At 37.8% G+C, this 22,279-nt stretch overlaps 1 protein-coding gene and 1 long non-coding RNA gene across 5 annotated transcripts in view; one reads left to right on the forward strand and one right to left on the reverse strand.

Annotated features, from left to right (window-relative positions):
- Positions 1-10,789, forward strand: part of LOC126185160 (uncharacterized) — a 426,511-nt gene extending 415,722 nt beyond the window's left edge. For all 4 annotated transcript variants that reach the window (XR_007536968.1, XR_007536966.1, XR_007536969.1 and 1 more), the window contains 3 exons: positions 3,930-4,037; positions 7,971-8,133; positions 8,986-10,789. This is a non-coding gene — a long non-coding RNA (uncharacterized LOC126185160). The remainder of the gene's footprint in view (positions 1-3,929; positions 4,038-7,970; positions 8,134-8,985) is intronic.
- Positions 10,790-12,555: 1,766 nt separating this feature from the next.
- Positions 12,556-22,279, reverse strand: part of LOC126185159 (autophagy protein 5) — a 144,286-nt gene continuing 134,562 nt past the window's right edge. The window contains exon 6 of the mRNA XM_049928005.1: positions 12,556-13,125. Within this exon, the coding sequence (XP_049783962.1) occupies positions 13,073-13,125 (53 nt within the window). The 3' untranslated portion in view covers positions 12,556-13,072. The remainder of the gene's footprint in view (positions 13,126-22,279) is intronic.

Genomic DNA, 22,279 nt, shown 5'->3' on the forward strand with positions numbered 1-22,279 from the left:
TACTCTCTCATATTTGATTCACATAGCCGCTACATTATATAGTCCTATATTTGTGGCAAAATAGCCACACAGTCTTCTTCCAGTACGGATTCTCTATTGTATAATAGTCTGGGGAAATACTGCAGAAATTGAAAAGGTTTTCAAAGTTCAAAAATGAGCAGTGAGAATAATATCTGGAGTTACTAACAGAACATCTGGCACGAATCTTTTCAAGTCTCCCAGCAGGGTGTCCATAAACCCCCTATCATTTCAAAAAATCATGGCTTGGAATTTTTTTTATTTTACGCGTCTAGTTCCGTAGGACCAAATTGAGGAACAAATATCTACGGTCATAGAAGGAGTCAGTACATGAAATTAGAACAGAAAAGTAATAACAAATAAAATAAAATGTTTATGAAACCTAAAAAGACGACAAGCTATAAGTTGATATAAACGCAGTCAGTAATATAACATAGCAGTCAGCTTAATGTTTCAGTGGACTCCTCAACAGAATAGGAGTGATTCATGAGGAGAGACTTCAGTTGAGATTTGAAAGCGCGTGGATTACTGCTAATATTTTTGTATTATTGTGGTAGCTTAATGAAAATGGATGCAGCAGAATACTGCACGCCTTTCCGTACAAGAGTCAAGGAGGTGCTATCCAAATGCAGATTGGATTTCTGCCTAGTATTAACTGAATGAAAGCTGCTAATTCTTGAGAATAAGTTGATATCGTTAACAGTAAACGACACTAAAGAAAAAGAAACGTATAACGACATTAATTAATATATAAAGAATATATATAAAGAAGAGAGATCAGTGTCAGAATATCCGTACTAATCAACAAGGATCGACAAGAGGTTCGCGAACTTACACCTCTTATTGCCCGAACCGACCGTTTCTGAGCCAAAAATACCCTTTGAGAATGGAAAGTGTTCCTCAAAATACAACACCATACGTCCTAAGCGAATGAAAATAAGCAAAATAGACTACTTTTCATGTCGAACTGTCATTTACTTCGGATATTGTTCTCATAGTACAAATGGCAGCAATAAGTCTTTGAACAAGATCCTGAACATGGGCTTTCCACGACAGTTTAGTATCTATCTGATCACCAAAAATTTGAACTGTTCAGTCTCACTAATCATATGCCCATTTTGTGTAACTAAAACGTCAGGGTTTGTTTAATTGTGCGTTAGAAAATGTAAAACCTGAGTCTTACTATGATTTAGCGTTAATTTATTTTCTATAAGCCATGAACTTATGTCTTGGATCGCACTATTTGAAACAGTGACAACGTTGCACACAATATCCTTTACTACCAAGTTAGTGTCATCAGCAAACAGAAATATTTTAGAATCATCTGTAATACTAGAAGGCATACCATTAACAGAAATAAGGAACAGGAATGGCCCCAGAACTGATCCCTGGGGCACTCCCCATTTAACCATACCCCACTCCGACCCCACATCATTGCCATTCTCAGCACTGTGGGGAATGACTTCTTGCTGTCTGTTCTAGTTGGAAACTATTTGAGATAGAGAATCGTGGTTTGTAGTAAACCTTTTAGCAACTGTCAAAGTATTTTTTCTTTGTCCTGTTTTGCAGATTAGAGTGCATCAACATGGCGACAGTTCTGAAGAAGGCGCAACGTGTCATCTGGTATGCAGGATACAAATCTGTGAAAATGGGACTGTGGATTTATTGGCGCCAGTATGGGAGAGCATCACTGGAAGAAAACAAGCACCATGTGGTGGTTCAAAAACTTTACAGATACGGCAATGCCAGACACCTTCCTCGAAGTAAACGTCACTCTATGTTTCCAGTACCTACTGACAGAATGCAAGCTGCATTTCAGCGCAGCCCCTAGAAGACAATTCGTCCTGCATATCGTGAATTTCAGGAAGCGAGATAAATGGCCATAAAGTGGGCGTGTCGTGACGGTCGCATCCCATAGCACCCGCGTTCTCCCGATGTCACGCCGTTAGATTTCGTTTTGCGAGTTTACGTAGAGGATCGCGCGAGCACACAAGCAGTGACGTTGCTGCCCTTCGTGCACGAATCAATGGGGCAATCGGAACTGCTACTGCTGCAATATTGACCCGTGAATGGACAGAACTCGGTGTCCTACGAGCAACGGGTGGGGCACGCTCTGAAACTCTGGCATAACAGAAAAAATCTTTGAGAGACGCTAAAAGTTGCAACGAAAAAAATGGTTCAAATGGCTTTAAGCACTATGGGACTTAACATCTGAGGTCATCAGTCTCCTACACTTAGAACTACTTAAGCCTAACTACCCTAAGGACATCATACACATCCATGCCCGAGGCGTTTGAACATGCTGGTTACATACTGACTGGATGTTTATTTTAATTGTCTTATCCTGAATTATATAATTTCATTTATGTTTTTGCTATTTTTTCTGAGTATTAATCCGTATTTTAGAGTGATTGAAAAAAGACAAAATACGCTATCCTTATATAGTCAAAGGTGACACACGCCATCTGTCTCTTCAGCAAGTATATTACTCTTGATAACCTAAATGTTACATGTTCAATGTTAGTTTGTTGACAAATGTTATGCCTAAAAATGTTACATTTTTCAATTTTTGCACTCTTTGATAGACTGAATATCATATTCTGTAACTTATTTACGTTTAATAGTTAACCATGTGCATTAAACCAGGAAGCTGCACTTTCTCCCACAAAACTCGTTCTTTTGAAAATGACTTCAAATACATAGATTATAGACAGAAAAATAGTATCATCTGCGTACATATATGTATTTACATCTATATTATCCCGTAAGTTATTTATTTGTATCAGGTATGGAAGAGGTCCTAATTTTGATGCTTGTGGCACCCCATGTTGAACATCGAGTGTGTTTGATAACTGACCTCCTGAACTCACCACCTGCTTTCTGTCATCAAGGTATGATTTCATTAGTCTTAGACTTTTGCCACAAACTCCATAGTATTCTAGTTTGGAGAGCAAAACATGGTGGTGAACATAGTCAAAGGTGTTACATAGGTCACAGAAGGTTACCTGTGTGTGAGTTCACTATAATGCTCCTCAGATCACAGCGGCATGATTCTGGCCTTGTGACAGGGTCAGTTAGCTTGCTGGTAGATGCTATCACCGCTGGGGAAGAGAGAAAGCACGAAGGGATGCAGATGGTCCGCAGTAATGTTCACCGATTACTGCCACAGGTCATATGGAAGTCCAGGTGTATGTCTTCCTCAGCTTAATACTGCCCCCTGTGGCCTGAGTTCGTGGCGCAATGCAAGTTTCCAGCAGGCGTTCACCTGGATGTTGGAGTATCAGGACACCACTATCTACATGATGTAACAAGAAACTTGATTCATCCAACCAGGTGACAGGCTGCCATTGATTCACAGTCCTTTCCCAATCATCCCGTGCCCCTTTTAATCAAAACTGACAATGTCACTGAGTCAACGTGGAGACACAATGGGGACATCTACAACGGAATTTGATGTTTAAAAATATGTGTGGAACTTCGTGCTCCAAAACGTTTTTGCATTCAGTAGCATTGTTCTCTGTCATTATATCTGCCACAGATCACTACCTAACCTGGTTAGGAAGGAGGTAAGTCTCCGACCTCCACGATCTATGATGAGGCCTGGACGTCCAACACCCTATCGCATCAACTCGTGGTTTTATTATTATTATTATTATTATTGTTATTATTTTAGTATTATTTTTTACATTTTAGCTGCTATTGTTATTCTCAGTAGCATAACTTATTATTTTGCCAGTGGAATTGTTGTAATTGTTTCTGCTTCAGGAATACCCCAGTCTGAGGTAAATAATATTATTCTTATTATTATTTATGATTGTTAATTAAGCTAGTAACAGAGGTAAAGTAAAGATTTTTGTATGTATACAACCTTGGTTTCCTGTAGAAGAAAATCACTGGGTATGCCTTTTCAGCTAAACGTCTAAAATTCGATGCAGCGCCAGAATGGTCCTTGCAGACAAGAAGATGCAGCAGATGAAATAAGGAAGCGATACAAAGATACATCTCTTGTTATTTTCATGGTAAGCATTCCTGAATCAGCAAACTTGTCCCACATATCTTTATACAAAGCAGGTAAACAGTTTAGCATAAACATTTCATTTGTGAGTTTTGTTTTTACTAGTCATTAATGCACCAACTTTGTCCTCTATTTTTCCGATTATACTGCAGCATGTAGCATCTGTACAACTGTCTTGAGTTACCAGTTCCAGTGTGATAGTAGCAGCATTTTTTGTAAATATTTTGCCTTGCTACCAACAAGGTAAATTGTCAGGCCCCATTACATTGTGTTGATGTAATGACAGCCACAGATCTGCTCTCAGTATCAGTATGTTGTTTCATGAGAGTGTATCAAGTTTTCATTGAAAACTTTGAGAGATACAAAAAAATAATTTAAAAATTCTAACAGACATTGCATAATCATGTGATAAACAGCATTTTGCAGCTCATTTCCTATTTGAAACTAAGAGCTTGGAAGGAAATGAGGGAAAACCAAGAATCCATGTGTTGGCAGTATAAATAGCCATCTTCATTTGTTCCCTAATGCACAGCCAAGCATATCCAGATGCAAAGACAAACAAATTCAATGGAGTAGCAGGGAATGCATCAAAGTCAGCAGATCAGACAGGTATTGAACATGATTTTGAGGAAGTACCTCTCATTATCAAATCATGGTACATTGGTATTAATTTTTGTAGGACACACTTAGGTTACTTGCTGTGACACCTTATTTTTGTAGTCCCCCATTTAGACCTCAAAAGTCACTTATTAACACTTGTTTATTGCACTCAAACAAAAATATGATGTATCATTCATAAGTGTTACTAATGCTGTGAATTTTCGAGACTACAAATAAAAACAATCAACAGTAACACACTTGAATTTTGGCGATGGAAACCACTCGTAGGCGACATGAAAATTAATCACTTAGCCAAATGGTATCACAGTCCATCAAAGAAGAACGAACAGCAGTAGTCTGATGTCTGTGTACTCAGATCTCAAGCAGGTCCAGATGTAACCTGCACAACCCAAAGAATAATCAGTGAAATGCAGAGGCATTGTCAGTACTTTAGCTGGGGGTGGAGATGAACACATTCATTTGCAGACAGAAGTGAGACTAGACCAGTGGCCACTTGGCCCTAAATTGGCTGGCTTGTGGGCTCATATGACCTGCCAAATGGAGAAGCTGTGTTGTTTCCCTCTAACAACAGGCCCACCAGATGTAGGATGGCATATCGATAGTATTGCATAATATATCAGTACGTTAATCATGTTTGTTGAGTAATAATCAGATACTTTAATGTAGCTCTTTTCTGATTGTTGAAACTTGGCTGACTTTGGGTTACTATGGAATATTTACTCTTGTTGCCAATGTTCACAACATAACAATTTTGTGTGTCATAGCAATACAAATTCATTTATTTCAGAAGCTATAAGTTAGCTGCCCTGAGTGGAGGAGGCAGGGCTTGTCATTGCAACCAATGTGCCATAATCCAATTGCAAGCATCTGCAGCTTAGCATCTGCCACAGAAAGGCTAACTTAATATGCACGATTAGTAGATAAACTGAGGAACATATTGGCTTAACAGGTAACAAACAGACACAGTAGATACATTGACCGCCCAGTGTGCTAGAAGATGCTGTGAAGGGCGATTGTAAATATTGGTGGAGTCCCATTTCAAACTACATCAACATTACCCGTGTAATTATAAACGTACTTTGATGAACATGGGATCCATCTCTTTCTGTTCTTTCCAACACCATCACACCACACCATCAGCCGCTACCAACTTGTAAAGCAACTCACTACTCCAGGAAGTGTCTATCCTAGCCTTTAAACTCCAGAGGTGATGGTCATGTGTCCCAGCTCATCTGTGTGTAATACGACACATGGTTAATGGTGATACTTAGTCAGATGAAATGAGAAGATGCGATGTACTGATAGCAGCACAGAGCATGTGATAAAGTCTGCAAAACAGCACAATGTGGATTGAAGAATACCACAATGAACACCAAAGAAATAGCGGACAGATATAATTAATGAAGATATATGTATTGCAGACCTACGTCTAGAAAATGCATTGGACTGAACCAAGTGGTGAATACTAATTCACAAAACAAAACCATTGACCATATGACAATGATGGGAAGAGTAATAAGAAGGGGTGGTGTAGCATATGTGGTGGTTATTGTAATGTAGCACTGAAATTGAAAGTTATGTGCGATAAACGTATCTACTGTTACAATCCGAGTTAACTTATTTTTTGTCTCTTCAGCAAATGCACTATCATAACGAAACACGTACTTACAAAAACTGTTCAAAAAGAAGTTGAGCAAAAACTGTATATCTGCAAATATCTGTGAGCTACATTCAAGGGGTACAGAGAATGAAATGTTTGAAGTGTCATAAAAAAAAAATCATGAAGTAAAAATAAATGCAATAACCAAAATAAAGGGAGTCTGTTGAGAAATGCAAATATTTGCACATCTGCAGAATCAAAATCAGCTGCTGGGTAACATTCAATATTGTCAATGCAGTAGTCTTCTTATGGCAACACTTTATTAGCCAAGATGGCAAATATTGGTACAATGATAACTAGTTTCAACAACTGCCATCTTCAGATCACTTAGTACAAAGTACTTGTACCTACATCAGTCTCTGAAGTTAGACGCTTTGGCATAACCATGTTCTACAAGTTTACTCTCAGTTAAGGCATTATTATGTTTCACTCAATAGCACTTCGTAACACAATAGGTACATCAAAATGGTACAATACGCAGTAGCAAAATACATTCAAAGTGTCAAGAAAAATAGTGTATATAAAAACCAACTAAAATCAGATATGCATCTTCAGTGTACGTCTGAAGAGAAACTAATAATTCTGAAAAAAGACAGGATATGGCAGCAATGATATTACATGTAAGAGCACCTGATAATGGCAACACGCTGAATGGCTTCATTGTGAATAATTTATAAAATAAAATTTAAAGAGCAGTGTAGCTGGCTGATATTCCTAATAATCATGTCATTAAAAGACATAGTTTGCAATGCATGCCCCAATGAACAAAAGTTATTAAATATTGTGTTGCACCACATCATGCATTGTAACATTCTTGGATTGCCCTTCATTAGTCAGTGGAGAGAGCCTGACTGAAGAGTATACAAAAGCCCTGGTGTCTTTTTTGGTGAACTGCTCTCAGAATGCAGGTTTACAGGTTTACTTTTACTTTCAGTATACAGCATAACTTCCTGTGAGAAGTTTATTTATCAATATATTTAAAATTTCCTCACAGCACAAATGAACATAAGATGGGTGCCTCCTCTATAGGCTAGAAGGAGAACTTTGTTGATACCATTTAGAAATAACCAGTTTACAACTGCTCGTGTTTTACAGATCAGAAAATTGTTCACAACAGCACAAATGTGCACAACCTCACATTTATCCACATTGTATCCTGAGATTCTCACTTTTTAAGGCATGCCATTTTATTTTACTGTTTGCCTATTTTACAAGGCAAAACCAATTGAATTATTCAGCATTTTCAAATTTTTAAGGTCATCATTAGGTATCCCAATACTTTTACACATAGTAAATGTAAAAAGGATGAAAACAATGTTCCCAGGCACCCTGATATATCATGTTAACTTTTGGAGTAACTAATGGTGTAAATAAGAACTCTTAATTAGTTCTCTGAAAATTTGAATGCCAGAAATTTGTGGATTTTACATTTATCAACTGTATACTTGTTGGTAAAACACACTTTCAGTGTTTCTCATGTTTTGCCATCTGTCTTTGTTTACTTGTTTCGTCTTTCATTGCTGCCCGTTTTCTCTTTTTCTGCAACTCACACAAAGAATAACTACTGTATTAGTTTCTGACTAGGTTCTTTGTCTACTGAATAATAGAAACAAATGTACTACAATTAAATGAATAAAGTAAGTTTAATTTTCTTAGGAACAGCAGAAACTTTCCCAGCAGGAGAACAACTTTTTGTCTTTTGGTACAAGCCGACGGACAGCTGAACACAGTAATTATGGAAACCATGCTGTTATTGTCAAACAGCCTTTCAGTGCTGATCATAAAACACAGATGTGTGCACTTCTATGAAATAAAAATAGTAAGTCATTACTCATTTCAGATTATATGATATTATTGGATTTTTAAAAACTGTGGTCTCTGTTCTGTTTGGATCCTAAAATCAGCTGTAAGTTTTCAGTTTTTTTTTCTTTTCTTTTGGTGAAAAGGTTGTAGAAGCTAAATGAACAGTGTATAATTATGTTTATCTCATTACATTAAATGAACAATGCATGACTATTTTATATGTTATTAAGTTAACTTTTTCCAAGTACATACAAACCTGGGTATAAGCAAATGATGTAGTGCATTTGCTAAGACACAGGTCTCGGATTCAGGAGGATGGAGACTCACACTTTGTCTGGGCATTTACATTTAAATTTTCCAAGGTTTCCTGGAATCATTTCAGGGTAATGCCAGAATGGTTTCCTCAACAAGGCAACGGCCAACCACATCTGCTGTCTTCTCCACCTTAAACACGCGTTTATTCTTATGTTTGTATATATAACTTATGTTTTTCTTGTATTAAGCTGGTGGATCCTATATCACTGTCAAATGATCCCTAGACAAATAAATTATTGATTACTGCTTGAAAACAGAGAATACACTGATGAAAAGCACTGCAGCTAAAATTATGAGTGATAGAGAGCATGAATATTCCTAGACAGCATGCCAAAACAAGAACTAACTGAGCATGAAAATTTGGTAACTGTTTTCTTCATTCTATTATAACCTTTTCATCACCCCATCTTCTAGTTGACACTCAAAAGCAAATTAAGATTGTTTTGTTATTGAATTTTACTGTATCTAAGAGTAAGCATTGATGATGTAATGCATATAATAAGGAGGTACTAAATATATTAGCATAGTAAAACTGTAGAATTGTATGTTTCAGGTACCAAAAAAACCATCAGTGAAGAGAAAAGGTCTACAATAAACACCTTACAATAACAAAACATGGAGTATAACATGAAAATAAAGCTACAGTATTGCAAAATGGACTTACATTTCAACAAACAAACAAACAAACATTTTTGTGAACACATGGTCATTATTTGGTACAGAATTAACCAAATAAGGTGGTGCCATCATAAAGTATGAGTGCAATCTCCATGTAGCCCTCTGGATTTAGTATTTCTGTGGTTTCTGTAATGCAATCAAAGCAAATTTCAGTCTGATTCCCTCTACAAGACCATTACCTACTCGTTTCCTCCTGCATCCTTGTCCTTAATTTCAGTGGGGCACTGAACTGTAACTTTTTGTTGCATGTGAAATTATACATCACATTAAAGAAAAGTGCTGCAAGATGCATCTCTTTTATTGATATGTCATGACTATTTCAAATTTGTGCCAGTAAGGATAGCATTAATTTCACTACAGTGAATTTACTTCTATTTCTTCATCTGTTTTACTTCAATCAGCAATCCAGTTTATGTGTCTGATGTAATTTATTTGTAATTATAGGTTTTCTTTGTAAGTGTAAGTGACAGCAGTAATTATTATACATACCTAATAAAGGCCTGTAAACAGAGATTAATCTTCAGTTGTGTCTTGTGTCTGAATTTCTGCTAATTTATAACTAAATCACAACCGTTGTTAAACTTTCACTTCCTTTATAATCTTATTAGCATATTTAGTCTGTCATGTTAACATTGTTATCTCATTTTTAATTACATTTTTATTTTTTTCTTAAGGGCTTCGTTCGTACTTTACTTTTGATTTTAGGCTGAGGTTGTCACTCATTAGCATACCAGATATGTTCCATCGGGTTTGGATGAGGTGAGTGCAGTGGCCAAGACATCAATGTGAGTTCACTAACATGCACCTCAAACCACTGTAGCATGATTCTGGCCTTGTATCACAGACAGTTATCCTGCTGGAAGATGCTATCTACATCGCGGAAGACATAAAGCATGAAGTGGTGCAGGTGCTCGACAGTAATTTTCACCTAATCCACACCTGTCTTAGTGCCTTTGATTACTAACACAGGTCCTATGGAAGCTCCAGAGAATGTCCCCCATAGCATAATACTGTTCTCACTGGCCTATGTCTGTGGCATGGTGCACGTTTTGACTCGATATTTGCCTGTATTATGGCCTATCTGGACACAACCATTGACCTGTTCTAACAAGAAATACGAGTTATTTCCTGTTGGGCATGTGGAGCACCTTGATGCAGGTTCTGCAGCTGTATTATTGGTTTTGAATAAATTCCAGTATCAGTCACACTTTTCTCTTTATTTTAAAAACCACGACCAGTTTTGCCCCCCGAGGTTGTTATCCAATAGCATATGTCACGTGCCCTGAGAGACTACCATTTGACCTGTGTTCTCTCAGGATGCCTCACATATACCACTGGATAATGGCCTTGGAGCTGAAACTGGTTGTAGTTTTTAAAATGAAAATATAACATGACTTATCTGACCAGGTGACACATTTCCACTGACCCACAGTCCAATTTCTATGATCCTGTGCCCACTGCAGTCACAATTGACAATGTTATTCGGTCAATGTGGTAACACATAGGGGTGTTCTGCTGTGGAGTCCCATGGTCAACAATGTGTGCTGAACAATGTGCTCTGAAACACTTGAGCCTGGACCAGTGTTATATTCTGACTTCATATCTGTCACAGAGTGCTGCCTATCCTGCTTTACAGACATGATAAGCCTCTGATGACCATATTAATTGATGAGGTGTGGACATCTAACATCTTGTTATTTACTCATGGTGGTTTTACCACCCTTTGTCCACTTTCCATAGATACTCACAAGAGTAGCATGTGAACAGCAGACCAGCTTCACTGTTTCCCAGATTCTCATTCCCAGACACCGTTCTCTAGCAACCTGCCCCTTGTCAAAGTCACTTATGTTAATGGATTGCCCCCTTTTCAGCCCATGTCATTGCTAGAATGATTCCCCATTCATATCTGCTTCACTTACACACTTTCCTAATCACTTGACATGCCCCCAACACCACTAAGTGGCATTCTCATTGTGGTAATGTTTTGGCACTACAGTGTATTTCTTGTAAGCTTGTAGGTGGGACATTTCTGAAGTTTGCCTGTCTCGAGGTGTATGGCTTGTGGGTTTTTGGTTGGCATCAGAGGGTGGGCACAGTGGGATTTTTCTACCTCAGTTTCATTTTTCCTGCATCAACCAATGTGTTTTCTGAAATGAATCTTTCTCTCTGCAGTAGGAAGTGCACTGTTGTGAAAGTCTGTGTCACACTAAAACTATGTGCTAGCCCAAGATGCAAACTGAGAACCTTGGTCTTTGTGGACAGTAGTCTTTCCAATGGAGCTATCCAGACCTTCTCTGCTTTTGAAATAATAACATTCTCATCCGGAAGTTTTTCCACAGATTGCATTGTATTGTAGCAACAAACTCATTAACACATGACGTTCAAAATTTTGCTTCACTATGAGGAGCAATTCTTTCAGAGGAACTCATGTGAACAGTGAAGCATTAAAACTCACCAATATGTTACCTGAATCCAATTTTAGTGTCCCTAGGATGGCCGCAAACTGTGCTGAATTTTTAATGTGGTAATTGCAGTCACTCATGTCTACCCTTGGTAGACACTACAGATGAGGTGGCATTGGTTCCTATCATTGCAAATGCTTCATGATCTTTTAAGGTAACACAGAAATGTCCAGCAATATAGTTGTCTTCTATGTGATGCCAAATGTTGGGTCCTTGTCAATTTTCTTGTAAGTTGGATCATTTAGGTCTGCTGCCAACATACATTTCAAGTAAGGACTGTGAATATGAGATAAGAGAAGTTAGGGCTCATCAATATAAAAAACTTGCATACTTTGTTTACTTTTGCAAAAGTGTGTAATAAGACTCATTTGTGGTGCAAATTCAAGAACATCATGTAGAACCTGTTCAGGGAACTGGACATTCTAACTGCTGCTTCTCACTGTAATTATTCCTTAATGAAATTTGTTGCAAATTATGTCTCTGTATCCAGCCAATAGCTAAATACATGCTATCAACACTAGGAATAAGAAGAATTTACATAAAGACCTAAAATCACTTACCTTGGTCCAGAAAGGGGTCCAATATTCTAGAACATTTTCAATATGTCGCCAGAAACTGCTAAAAACTTGGTTTCAGATGGGGCACAGTTTAAATACAATTTGAAAGACTTTTTGGTAGGCAATTCCTCAACTCTACAGATGAATATCTTAACATGGACTGTTAGATCAGGTTAGGTAAATATATCTATTAAATTTCAGTTTTGACAGCATTGGTCACAACAATCAAGATCACTTATTTTTTGTACAGTACATTTATTACAAGTGCATAACTATGTTTCAATATGACAATTTGTTAATTCTGTAAACAATATCAGTTCAAATTTACTGTAATGTATTCACATATCTTGAGAATCTTCTGAGAAATGATCAGGGAAGTGAGTATTATATTCAAATCTTTTACACTTTCTGACATTTCCACACTGCAAGAAGCATCTAATTTTTGAGCCTATGGAAAAAAACTGAATCTAATCCATAATCTAATCATATGTAATATGGAGGCATATAGACAGACGTTGCTCCCTTGCTCTATTTGTCAGTGAAACAGGAAAGGAAATTACTAGCAGTAGTACAAGGTATCCTCTGCCATGCACTGTATGGCAGCTCGCAAAGTATGTATGAAGACAAAGTCAATTAGTTGGCACACAGTGGCATTCTCTTTGTGAGCAGTAAGACTGACTATGTCACCATGATGTAATTTCTTGGGGACTTTCTTCTCAGATGCTGAGATGTTAGACATGAAAGTTCAAATGGTTGTAAGAATGTGGCACACAGTTTGACAAATTTCTTCAGCTGTTTCAGATAAAAGTCATCTTATGTCTTGTTTCACTCTACTGGTGATACCACATTTTGGCAGTATTCTGGTTGATACAGCAAAGACCATAACTTTGGTGAGAACTGAAGAAATGCTGTGTCTAATTCTATCTCAGTCAGATTCACAGCCCTACCTGGAAGTGGCTCCAAACAAGAATGGAATCAAGCCCGGCTTCCAACCACCTGCAAAAATAAGAATTTGTTTTGTATAGTGTGAAGGACATTCTTGAGATATAGTGATCTAGGTCAAAACAAAGAGCATCAGAGCATAGCACAAAAGACACACTAAAAATAAACAAACAAATTGGGCTGAATATAATCACTGTACCTCCATGTGACAAAAATGAGTAGATTTTGTTACACATAAATGTATAATCCTTAGTAAGTAAAGTTTCTGAACTCCATTACTGACTAGATCAAATTAATTGCAGCATTCTCTGTGTGAATGAACACTGGATTAAAACTACATAAATAAACCTATTTGTGCTATTTGGTTACTTTCTGGCAACCAGTTACTGTAGACCAAATATTGCCAATCTATATCAATAAGAATATGAATTTGGAATATGCAACTATAAATCTCACCAAACTCTCTATAGAAGGTGTTTTTGAAGCATATGCTGTGGCAGTACACACTCAAAAACTTATTATTGAATCTGTTTACTGAATGCCGGCTTCTGATGAAATAACATTCACAGAAAACCTCTCTGCTTTAATTTTAAAGACTGCTAAATATCAGCATTAAAATATTTTAATCACAGGAGATGTTAACCTAGATACAAGGGTAAAGAGAAAAAAAATTGTTTTGTTTACTACATATGTTACGATCAATGAATTTTTACTGCTTAAATGATGAAACAACTAAGACGGAAACAAGGCTCGACAATTTAATTAGCAGTGCATGCAGAAATCAAGTGGAATGTGACTCCAAATTAGGAATATCTGACCATGACAGCATATGGCTCAAAACTGGAAAATGGCCTATTGATACTTCCAAGATGTTAACTATATACAGAGTCCTCAATGAAAAGAATACTGAAATAATGAGAAAAGAATTGAGACCAATAGAGTGGTCCAGTTCATTAACAGTGACAAAGATATTAATGAATGATTCTTCCCATTCACTTCTATCATAAAACATGCACTAGGCAGTAACTTCCTCATTGTTACTGAAAGATGCACCATTAGCAACAGACACAAACCACTTGATGACTAGGTTTTTTTTACCTATCGAGTTACTTGTAAAACCCACATTGTGTACATGATCAGTGGTGGATGAATGAATAGCTCAGTGACTGAAATGTGAAAGAAACCCAAGTGACAAGCACCTTGATTGAAATGGGTACTGGGATGCATATTGTATAGAGAGACAGTACAGTTTGGTATCACTGTTGTTCAAAAACTATGAATTTACAAATAAATAACAATAGACTGTGTTAGTATAAGTGACCAATGTTGCCTCAACTGTATCAAAGGCAGCATTTGTTGTATGAACCGGCTCAAGGGTCTAATTCAGAGTACATACACTATGTGATCAAAAGAATTGGACACCTGGCTGAAAATGTCTTACAAGTTCATGGCAGGTATCGATGATGGTCGAAAGGCCTGGCACGAAGTCGGCATTCCAAAACTTCCCAAAGGTGTTCTATAGGATTTAGGTCAGGTCTCTGAGCAGGCCAGTCCATTACAGGGATGTTATTGTCATGACTGTCATGTAACCACTCTGCCACAGGCTGTGCATTATGAACAGGTGCTTGATCATGTTGAAAGATGCAATCACCATCCCCGAATTGTTCTTCAACAGTGGGAAGCAAGAAGATACATAAAACATCAATTTATGCCTGTGCTGTGATAGTGCCATGCAAAACAACAAGGGGTGCAAGCTCCCTCCATGAATAACATGACCACGCCATAACACCACCGCCTCCGAGTTTTACTGTTGACACTACACACGCTGGCAGGTGATGTTCACCGAACATTTGCCATACCCATACGCTGCCATCGGATTGCCACATTGTGTACCATGATTCGTCACTCCACACAAAGTTTTTCCACTGTTCAGTTGTCCAATGTTTACGCTCCTTATACCAAGTGAAGCATTTTTTGTCATTTACCAGCATGATGTGTGGCTTGTGAGCAGCCGCTTGACCATAAAATCCAAGTTTTCTCACCTCCCACCTAACTGTCATAGTACTTGCAGTGGGTCCTGATACACTTTGGAATTCCTGTGTGATGGTCTGGATAGGTGTCTGCCTATTACACATTATGACCCTCTTCAACTGTCAGCGGTCTCTATCAGTCAACAGATGAGGTCGCCTGTATGCTTTTGTGCTGTATGTGTCCCTTCATGTTTCCACTTCGCTATCACATCGGAAACAATAGACCTAGGGATGTTTAGGAGTGTGGAAATCTCGCGTAAAGACATATGACACAAGTGACACCCAATCATCTGACCACGTTCGAAGTCCGCGAGTTACGCAGAGCGCCCCATTCTGCTCTCTCACGATGTCATGACTACTGAGGTCACTGATATGAAGTACCTGGCAGTAGGTGACAGCACAATGCACGTAATACGAAAAACATATGTTTTTGGTAGTTTCCAGATACTTTTGATCACATAGTGTAGTTATAGATTACATGGAGTGGATAAAAATGATATAGATTCATTGGGGACAACAAGGCTCATATTTAGTGTTGAGGCTAAGACCTGTTCTGAGCATGTGGAGGTGCTGCGACAAATGAGGCAATTTTGGTATGGACAATGTGAGTCTACCATAGGGCTCAGTAATCACCACATTGGATATTTTGGAGGAAGCAGGTACAGCTGGGTCATATACTGACAAAAACCACAAGCATATCATCAGTGATTCTGCATTACAAAGTAAAGTGAGCCATCTGCAAGGTAGTGACTGGCAAGTTGTGGAAACACTACTGTTACAGTTTAAGGATTTATTTAATGCACAAGGTTCATTATCCATGACTCATATTACCCATTGCATAGTGACAAGGAGTAATGCTCCAGTTTATAAGAGGCCATATCATATACTGAAGTGTTTACAACCGCTCATGGGAGAATTTAATGACCAACAGCTGGCAGGAGATGATATAGAAACCAGTGATGGTCCATGGCCCCAAGGAAACTGGCGGATGGCACCAAGAAATATTGCTTTTATTCTGGCTATAGATATTTTAACACATGAACTTCCACTACCTCCTATCCAATACTGAATTTTACAGACACACTTCACAATTAAGGCAAGTACTTCTCTACAATAGATTTGCGTAGTGGGTACCACCAGATGAAAGTAGCACTGGTAGATAGACCTAAAACAGCGTCTTCAGTTCCAAAGGAGCATTTTCAATTTCCCCGGATAACATTCAGACTTAAAATGTGCCAGCTACATTTCAAAGACTACTAGATGGAGTTTTGAAATGATTGAAACCTAGGTAGTGCTTGGTGTATCTCAATGATATTACAGTTTGTTTGGAAGATATAGGTGAACATGTGAAATGGTAAAAGGAAGTATTTGATTGACTAAGACCAATGCATCTTACACTAATTATTGACAAATATAACCTTGCCAGACACAATCAAAGTTAGTGAGGAGAGTGTATAAACTGATTCCCATTTAGTATCAACAGTTTCTGAATTTGCAACTCCATAAACAACCAAACAGTTACAATCTTTTCTGGGGCTTTGAAATGAAAGTATTACTGAAAATTTATTAAAGACTTTACACCCACTACTGGTGTTTCCCAATTTTGATAATGAATTTATCCTTTCCTATGGTGCAGGCAATACAGCTATCAGTTATGTTCTGAGTCAGGATATTGATGGAAAACAGTATCCTGTGGCATACGCTTCTTGACAGTTGGACAGACTGGAACACAATTACTCTGCTACATAGAAGGAAATGTCAGTGGTGATTAGAGGATAATGTACTTTAGATGTTACCTATACAGGCAGAAATTTAGGGTAATAACTGATCATGCTTCCTTTAAACGGCTATTAGGCTCAAAGGATCCCTCCAGCAAATTAACCTAGTGGGCCCTAAAGTTGAGTGAGTTTGATTATATAGTTGTTCACAAATCTTGTAGAAGAGGAACAAATGCAGATACTTTGAACTGCAAGGTAGCAATATTGCAAATACTTGGGAAAAGTGTGACCAGCAGAGAGAACAGGCAACTGACATGAACTGTCAGGAATTTAGGTCGCAGGCACAGTTCACAACACATGTAGCCTTACTTTGCAGATCTAGAAAACGTGGACTGTTCATAGTTGTTCCTTTGTCACTAAGGAATGAAGTGTTACAACAGGCACATGACTGCATTTTGTCAGCTCAGGGGGCTGAAAAGTGACTGATAGAACAGTAGCCAAAAAGTTTTGGTGTGTACAAGGAAACATGATGTGCACCAATATGTGAGGAACTGCATACCATGTGCACAGCGGGAAGATCTCAGCCATGAAAAGATTCCTCTTCAAATGTGATCAGAGATGTCCAAACCTTTTCAAATAATAGGTTTTGATAATTTAGGTCTGTTGAACAGGACTCCAGCTGGTAATAAATACATATTAACAATCACTGAGTTGCCATGGCATTGGTGAATAATTGTATTCTTGAATTTGGTGTGCTGGGAACCTTAATAACTGATTAATAACCTTAATAACCGCTTATCTGATTTGGTGAAAAACCTTTGTCGTGTACTTTGTGTTCACAAGTTACGGACAAGCCCATTCAGTTTGCAAGCAGATGGATCTATGGAATGAATTCACTGGACAATATTGAAGATGGTGAGTTACTGTGCCAACAGCCAACACCACTGGAACACATACCTTAGTTATGCCATCAGTGCATACAGTTCTATACTAGTAATGCTCTCTTGTTCTACAAGGTGGTCTATGGATGAAAAATGCCTTTGCCTTTAATGTACTGAAACCAAAGTTAGGATCTGATGTTGGGTCAGAGAAGAAATATGCAGAAAGAATACACAAGGTATAGAAAACAGTTTGATGAATCAATACAAAAGTACTGGTAAGGCAAGAATGTGTGGGACAGTCAGCAAGTCAGTTTCCATATTGGTCACCAACCCATATATGTCAAAAGGGCAAACCACGAAATTTTTAATGAAATATAAAGGCTATAAAGATGACCTCCCCAGTCAGTGTGAAGATCCAGTTACCTACCAAAACTTCTATTGTACATATTAGCAGAGTAAAGCGATTTGATGGTGCGATAGATGCCTTACCACAAATTCTGGTAACAGTACCACAACAAAGCAACAAACCAAGGAATGTTATGGGGACTGGTCTGTGAATACCAGGGGAGACCTTGAAAAAATTGTCAGTTTTCTAAACAGTGTAACTCAAAGAATAAGATTTGTAAGCCCGTATAATGCTTACCAACTTTTAAGACATCTTTTGGGAACATTTTTGTGTATGAACAACAGCTTTAGCTCTCACACTTATTTTTAATTGTATTTTTTTGTTGCAAGTGAAATAAATCATGCTAATTATTTATGTACATCATACTTATTCAAAATACAAACAAAGTGGAAGGTATATTTTTTTCCTGTAAGTTATTTAAAGCAGACTCTCAAAAAGACGCTGCTGTCATATACTGTGCCGGCCGCAGTGGCAGAGTGATTCTAGGCGCTTCAGTCTGGAACCGCGCGACCGCTACGGTCACAGGTTCGAATCCTGCCTCGGGCATGGATGTGTGTGATGTCCTTAGGTTAGTTAGGTTTAAGTAATTCTATGTTGTAGGGGACTGATGATCTCAGATGTTAAGTCCCATAGTGCTCAGAACCATTTGAACCATTCATAAATTGTGGTACAAAAAATTTTAAGTAAGATTATCAAAAATTATAGAAGTGCATCAAGCAAACGTATTTTCAAAGTATTTAGTCGTACCAGAACAGTTTATGGTACTGTTCCCATATACAATTGTTGAAACTTTCATTTGGATTTTGAGTCCTACCATGTAAACATTTCTCTAATAATCTTGTGTAACTAAGATCCTTATATATAGGTTTTATAACTTCCATTGTAGCAAATAGCAAAGAGTGTTTATGGTTGTTGGTCTCAGCTTGAGTAACAGCCCTCTGGTAGCCACACCATGAGTCACTGCCAGGTGGGCAGAGTGCATGAAATGGGTTGTCATCTGTGGAGGATTTATGAAAGAATGTAGCCCATACTGCATTTTTCATTCCCTCAAGGTCATTTTTATTTTGTCTTATCGCTTGTCCATAATAATACTGCAACCTGCCTATTTCTTCATCTGTAAGCCAACCACATCCACTAATGCACTTACCATCAGCTAATTTCTTTCCCTTCAAGTTCCTCTTCATGTTCTTCAATCTTGTACCTAACCTTTTCTGAACATGTTCAACGAATTCCATTTTTTCAATTTTTGTGTCAGCATAAGTTTTGTATTCACATGCTTTTTGGTACCCTTTTGAGTCTACATCTCCTAGGTATGATGTATACATCACATCATATTTCCCCACTGACCTGTGAAATATCTTCACAACATGTTCTGATTCCATCCCTCTACTATAACCTCTAAAATTAATCAAAAATTTATGATTTTCAGTTCCACTAGTACAGCCATGACAGTACTTTGTAATACATTCCACATCAATGACTTTACCATTGTCCGAGGAGGTAGCTGTCACTACACCATTTAGGGAACTATAGCCTCTTCATTGCCAGGATGCATCTATGACTGCAGACATAAATTTATTGCTGTCATACCTGTCTAAACTTCCCTGAACAGCATTTTTCGTTCTATCATTTGCTACTTCTTCTGAAGTCTGTAGAATAATTTCATTGTACCTGTCAAACCTTGTAGGGGGAGGTAAGTCCATAAGTGCACAGAAAATTTGTGCACTTCGGTACCCTTTGCCTATATACCTCATAGCATAAGCACGTTTAATATTTGTGTTATGCATTCTCTGTTTAGTTATGCCACAAATACAACCACATTCACTTAAATCACAAAAATTACAAACAATTCTTAATTTTGTTGCACAACCTCTTCTAGCATGGGTCCCCTCAACTACCTTCACACCACTGTTGCCACATTCCTTACACTACAAAGCTTTATTTATTGGTTCAGCTAAAGCATAGAGTTCAACAATAACACAACCTGAATCAATAGTTAGTGTCTATATTATTAGCAGTAATACTGTCAAGCCCATTGTCCAAATATTTCAGTTTTAGCTCCGAAGCACTTGCAGTAATTGAAGCTGATTCAAGCTTTGCATCACATTGTATTTCAGTATTATCAGAGTTAATCCATTTGGTGAACCGATTTCCATAAAATTTGCATTGTTTACACTGATCATCTTAATTATTTCCATTGCTTTCAAGTGAAATAAGAAACTCGCGCACACAATTAATTCACTACAAACAAAATATTCACACCAAAACAACAGTACACAATGACTAAACTATCTGTAAACAAAAGATAAGCAACTGTAAAGCTTTTGCAGTTTAACCAACTTAAGGGAGTAAAAAGTCATAAAAATGAAATAAATGAGAGCAAAACTTTATTTTTAACAGGGCTGACTGTGTGCCATAGGGACGTCGTGGTGCGTGCAGCCACTTTCGAATTCCTCTAGTTTTGGTACTTTCTGTAGTCCATTTTCCTGAAGTAAACCTTTCCTCATTCAGTAAATTAAAAAGAACTTTTTAAGAGAAAAATGAAAAAAAATTGATGTTTTGACAGTTATTCATGTGCAAGTCTCCTTAAGAACAATGTGCTACCAAATATTCTTGCCATGCACAGGGAACTGCAAAAAAATTAGATCGAGGGACTAGTTTACAATGTACTTTTCCACTTTTTTTTTTAGATATTATATTGGTGGAGTATGTTAGAGTTTAATCAGATTTTAACATAAGTCATTCATAATAATAATTATTATTATTATCAGGTGGGCATACTTTTGAAGAAGGTAGGGGAATTGACATGCATTCCTTTCCCCTACGTGGCATAACAGCAAGGACGCACCAAAGAATAACTGTATTTATGGTGAAGTGGGAAGCAGGAAGTGCAATCCTGAACCAACCACTAAACTCTGGAGTGTTGTTTTCCGAACACAGCCAGATGTATTAATGACTAGTCATCACTGGACACTGAGGCTACATTTTGAAGTATGGAAAGTTAGAAGTGAGATTTGCAGGCTACAACAGATATTCATGGAATTACACGAGGGGCACAGAAAGAAGCCATTGTATCGGCGATTAAAGACTAATACCAGGAGCTGCAACCTTCATATGACATGTTAAGAAAAGATAGTGCAAGTGTTGGGTGTAGTGCCGCAAGCAGCTATAAGTAGAAAGAGGGGATGGATCAACACAGGTGAGACATTATTTGGGACAGCAAATGAAGTAGATGTGCAAGAATTTAATACAGCGATAAGCAGGTGCAAGGTACCATAGAATGTGTACAAACCACAGTAGAGTGGTAATTCACTCAACTAATGAACCTGGAACATAATTTATTGAGCAGTATCAGAGTGATACAGGAGGTAGCTAAAGAACTCAGGGAATGTGTGCGCAATCCAAGGCAATGAATGAGTACCTTAGGTGAGAAGACGACCATTGCTATAATGTTACGGGTACTGGCCAACAGTGTTACTGATGCAAGACTTCAAGTTTCACAAGTGCAAGAAGCCATACATCATGCAGCATGCGAGCAATTAATTTTGGCATTGATGCCGCCGCAAAAAATTTTGGAAGGGTTATATAAAGCACGGAGAGATTTTCTGCCAGATCCTCAGAATGTAATCAAGTTGACACAAAGGAATTTAGCACTATTTTATAAATAAAGGATCTGCAGGAATGCACAACAGGGTGTAGTACTATTTGTACAAATGGATACACATTCTGTGAGGTACAACTGTTCACTGGTGAACACGATACCATGCAGTGCCACAGAGAAGTGTTGAAACCTGAATCACATTTTCAGAAAAACCCACATGATTTACTCAGTCTGTTCACCAGAAACTATAATAATCAACTGTTTTGAGGATGGAAAACCTAGTGGCAGGGAAAGAATGAAACTATGGAACAGTGGCATCTTGATCAATGGCATGACTTGTGATATAGCAAGTGAAACTATCATTTGCCTGCAGCCATTACTGGTATGGTCATGATTAAGTTGTTAACACTAGTGCTGAAAAAGGACAATTCATTATGGAACAAATGTTCAGGCATGTTCAAAATTTTTGAGAACAGTACCACAGAAATGTCATTACTGTAAGTGTTTGAACTACTAGCATAACCACGTTTCTCATAGCAACTTGTAAGCTCTACCTATGCTCGAGGTGTAAA

Source organism: Schistocerca cancellata, chromosome 4 (assembly GCF_023864275.1).
Source record: "Schistocerca cancellata isolate TAMUIC-IGC-003103 chromosome 4, iqSchCanc2.1, whole genome shotgun sequence".
Lineage (NCBI taxonomy): Eukaryota > Metazoa > Arthropoda > Insecta > Orthoptera > Acrididae > Schistocerca > Schistocerca cancellata.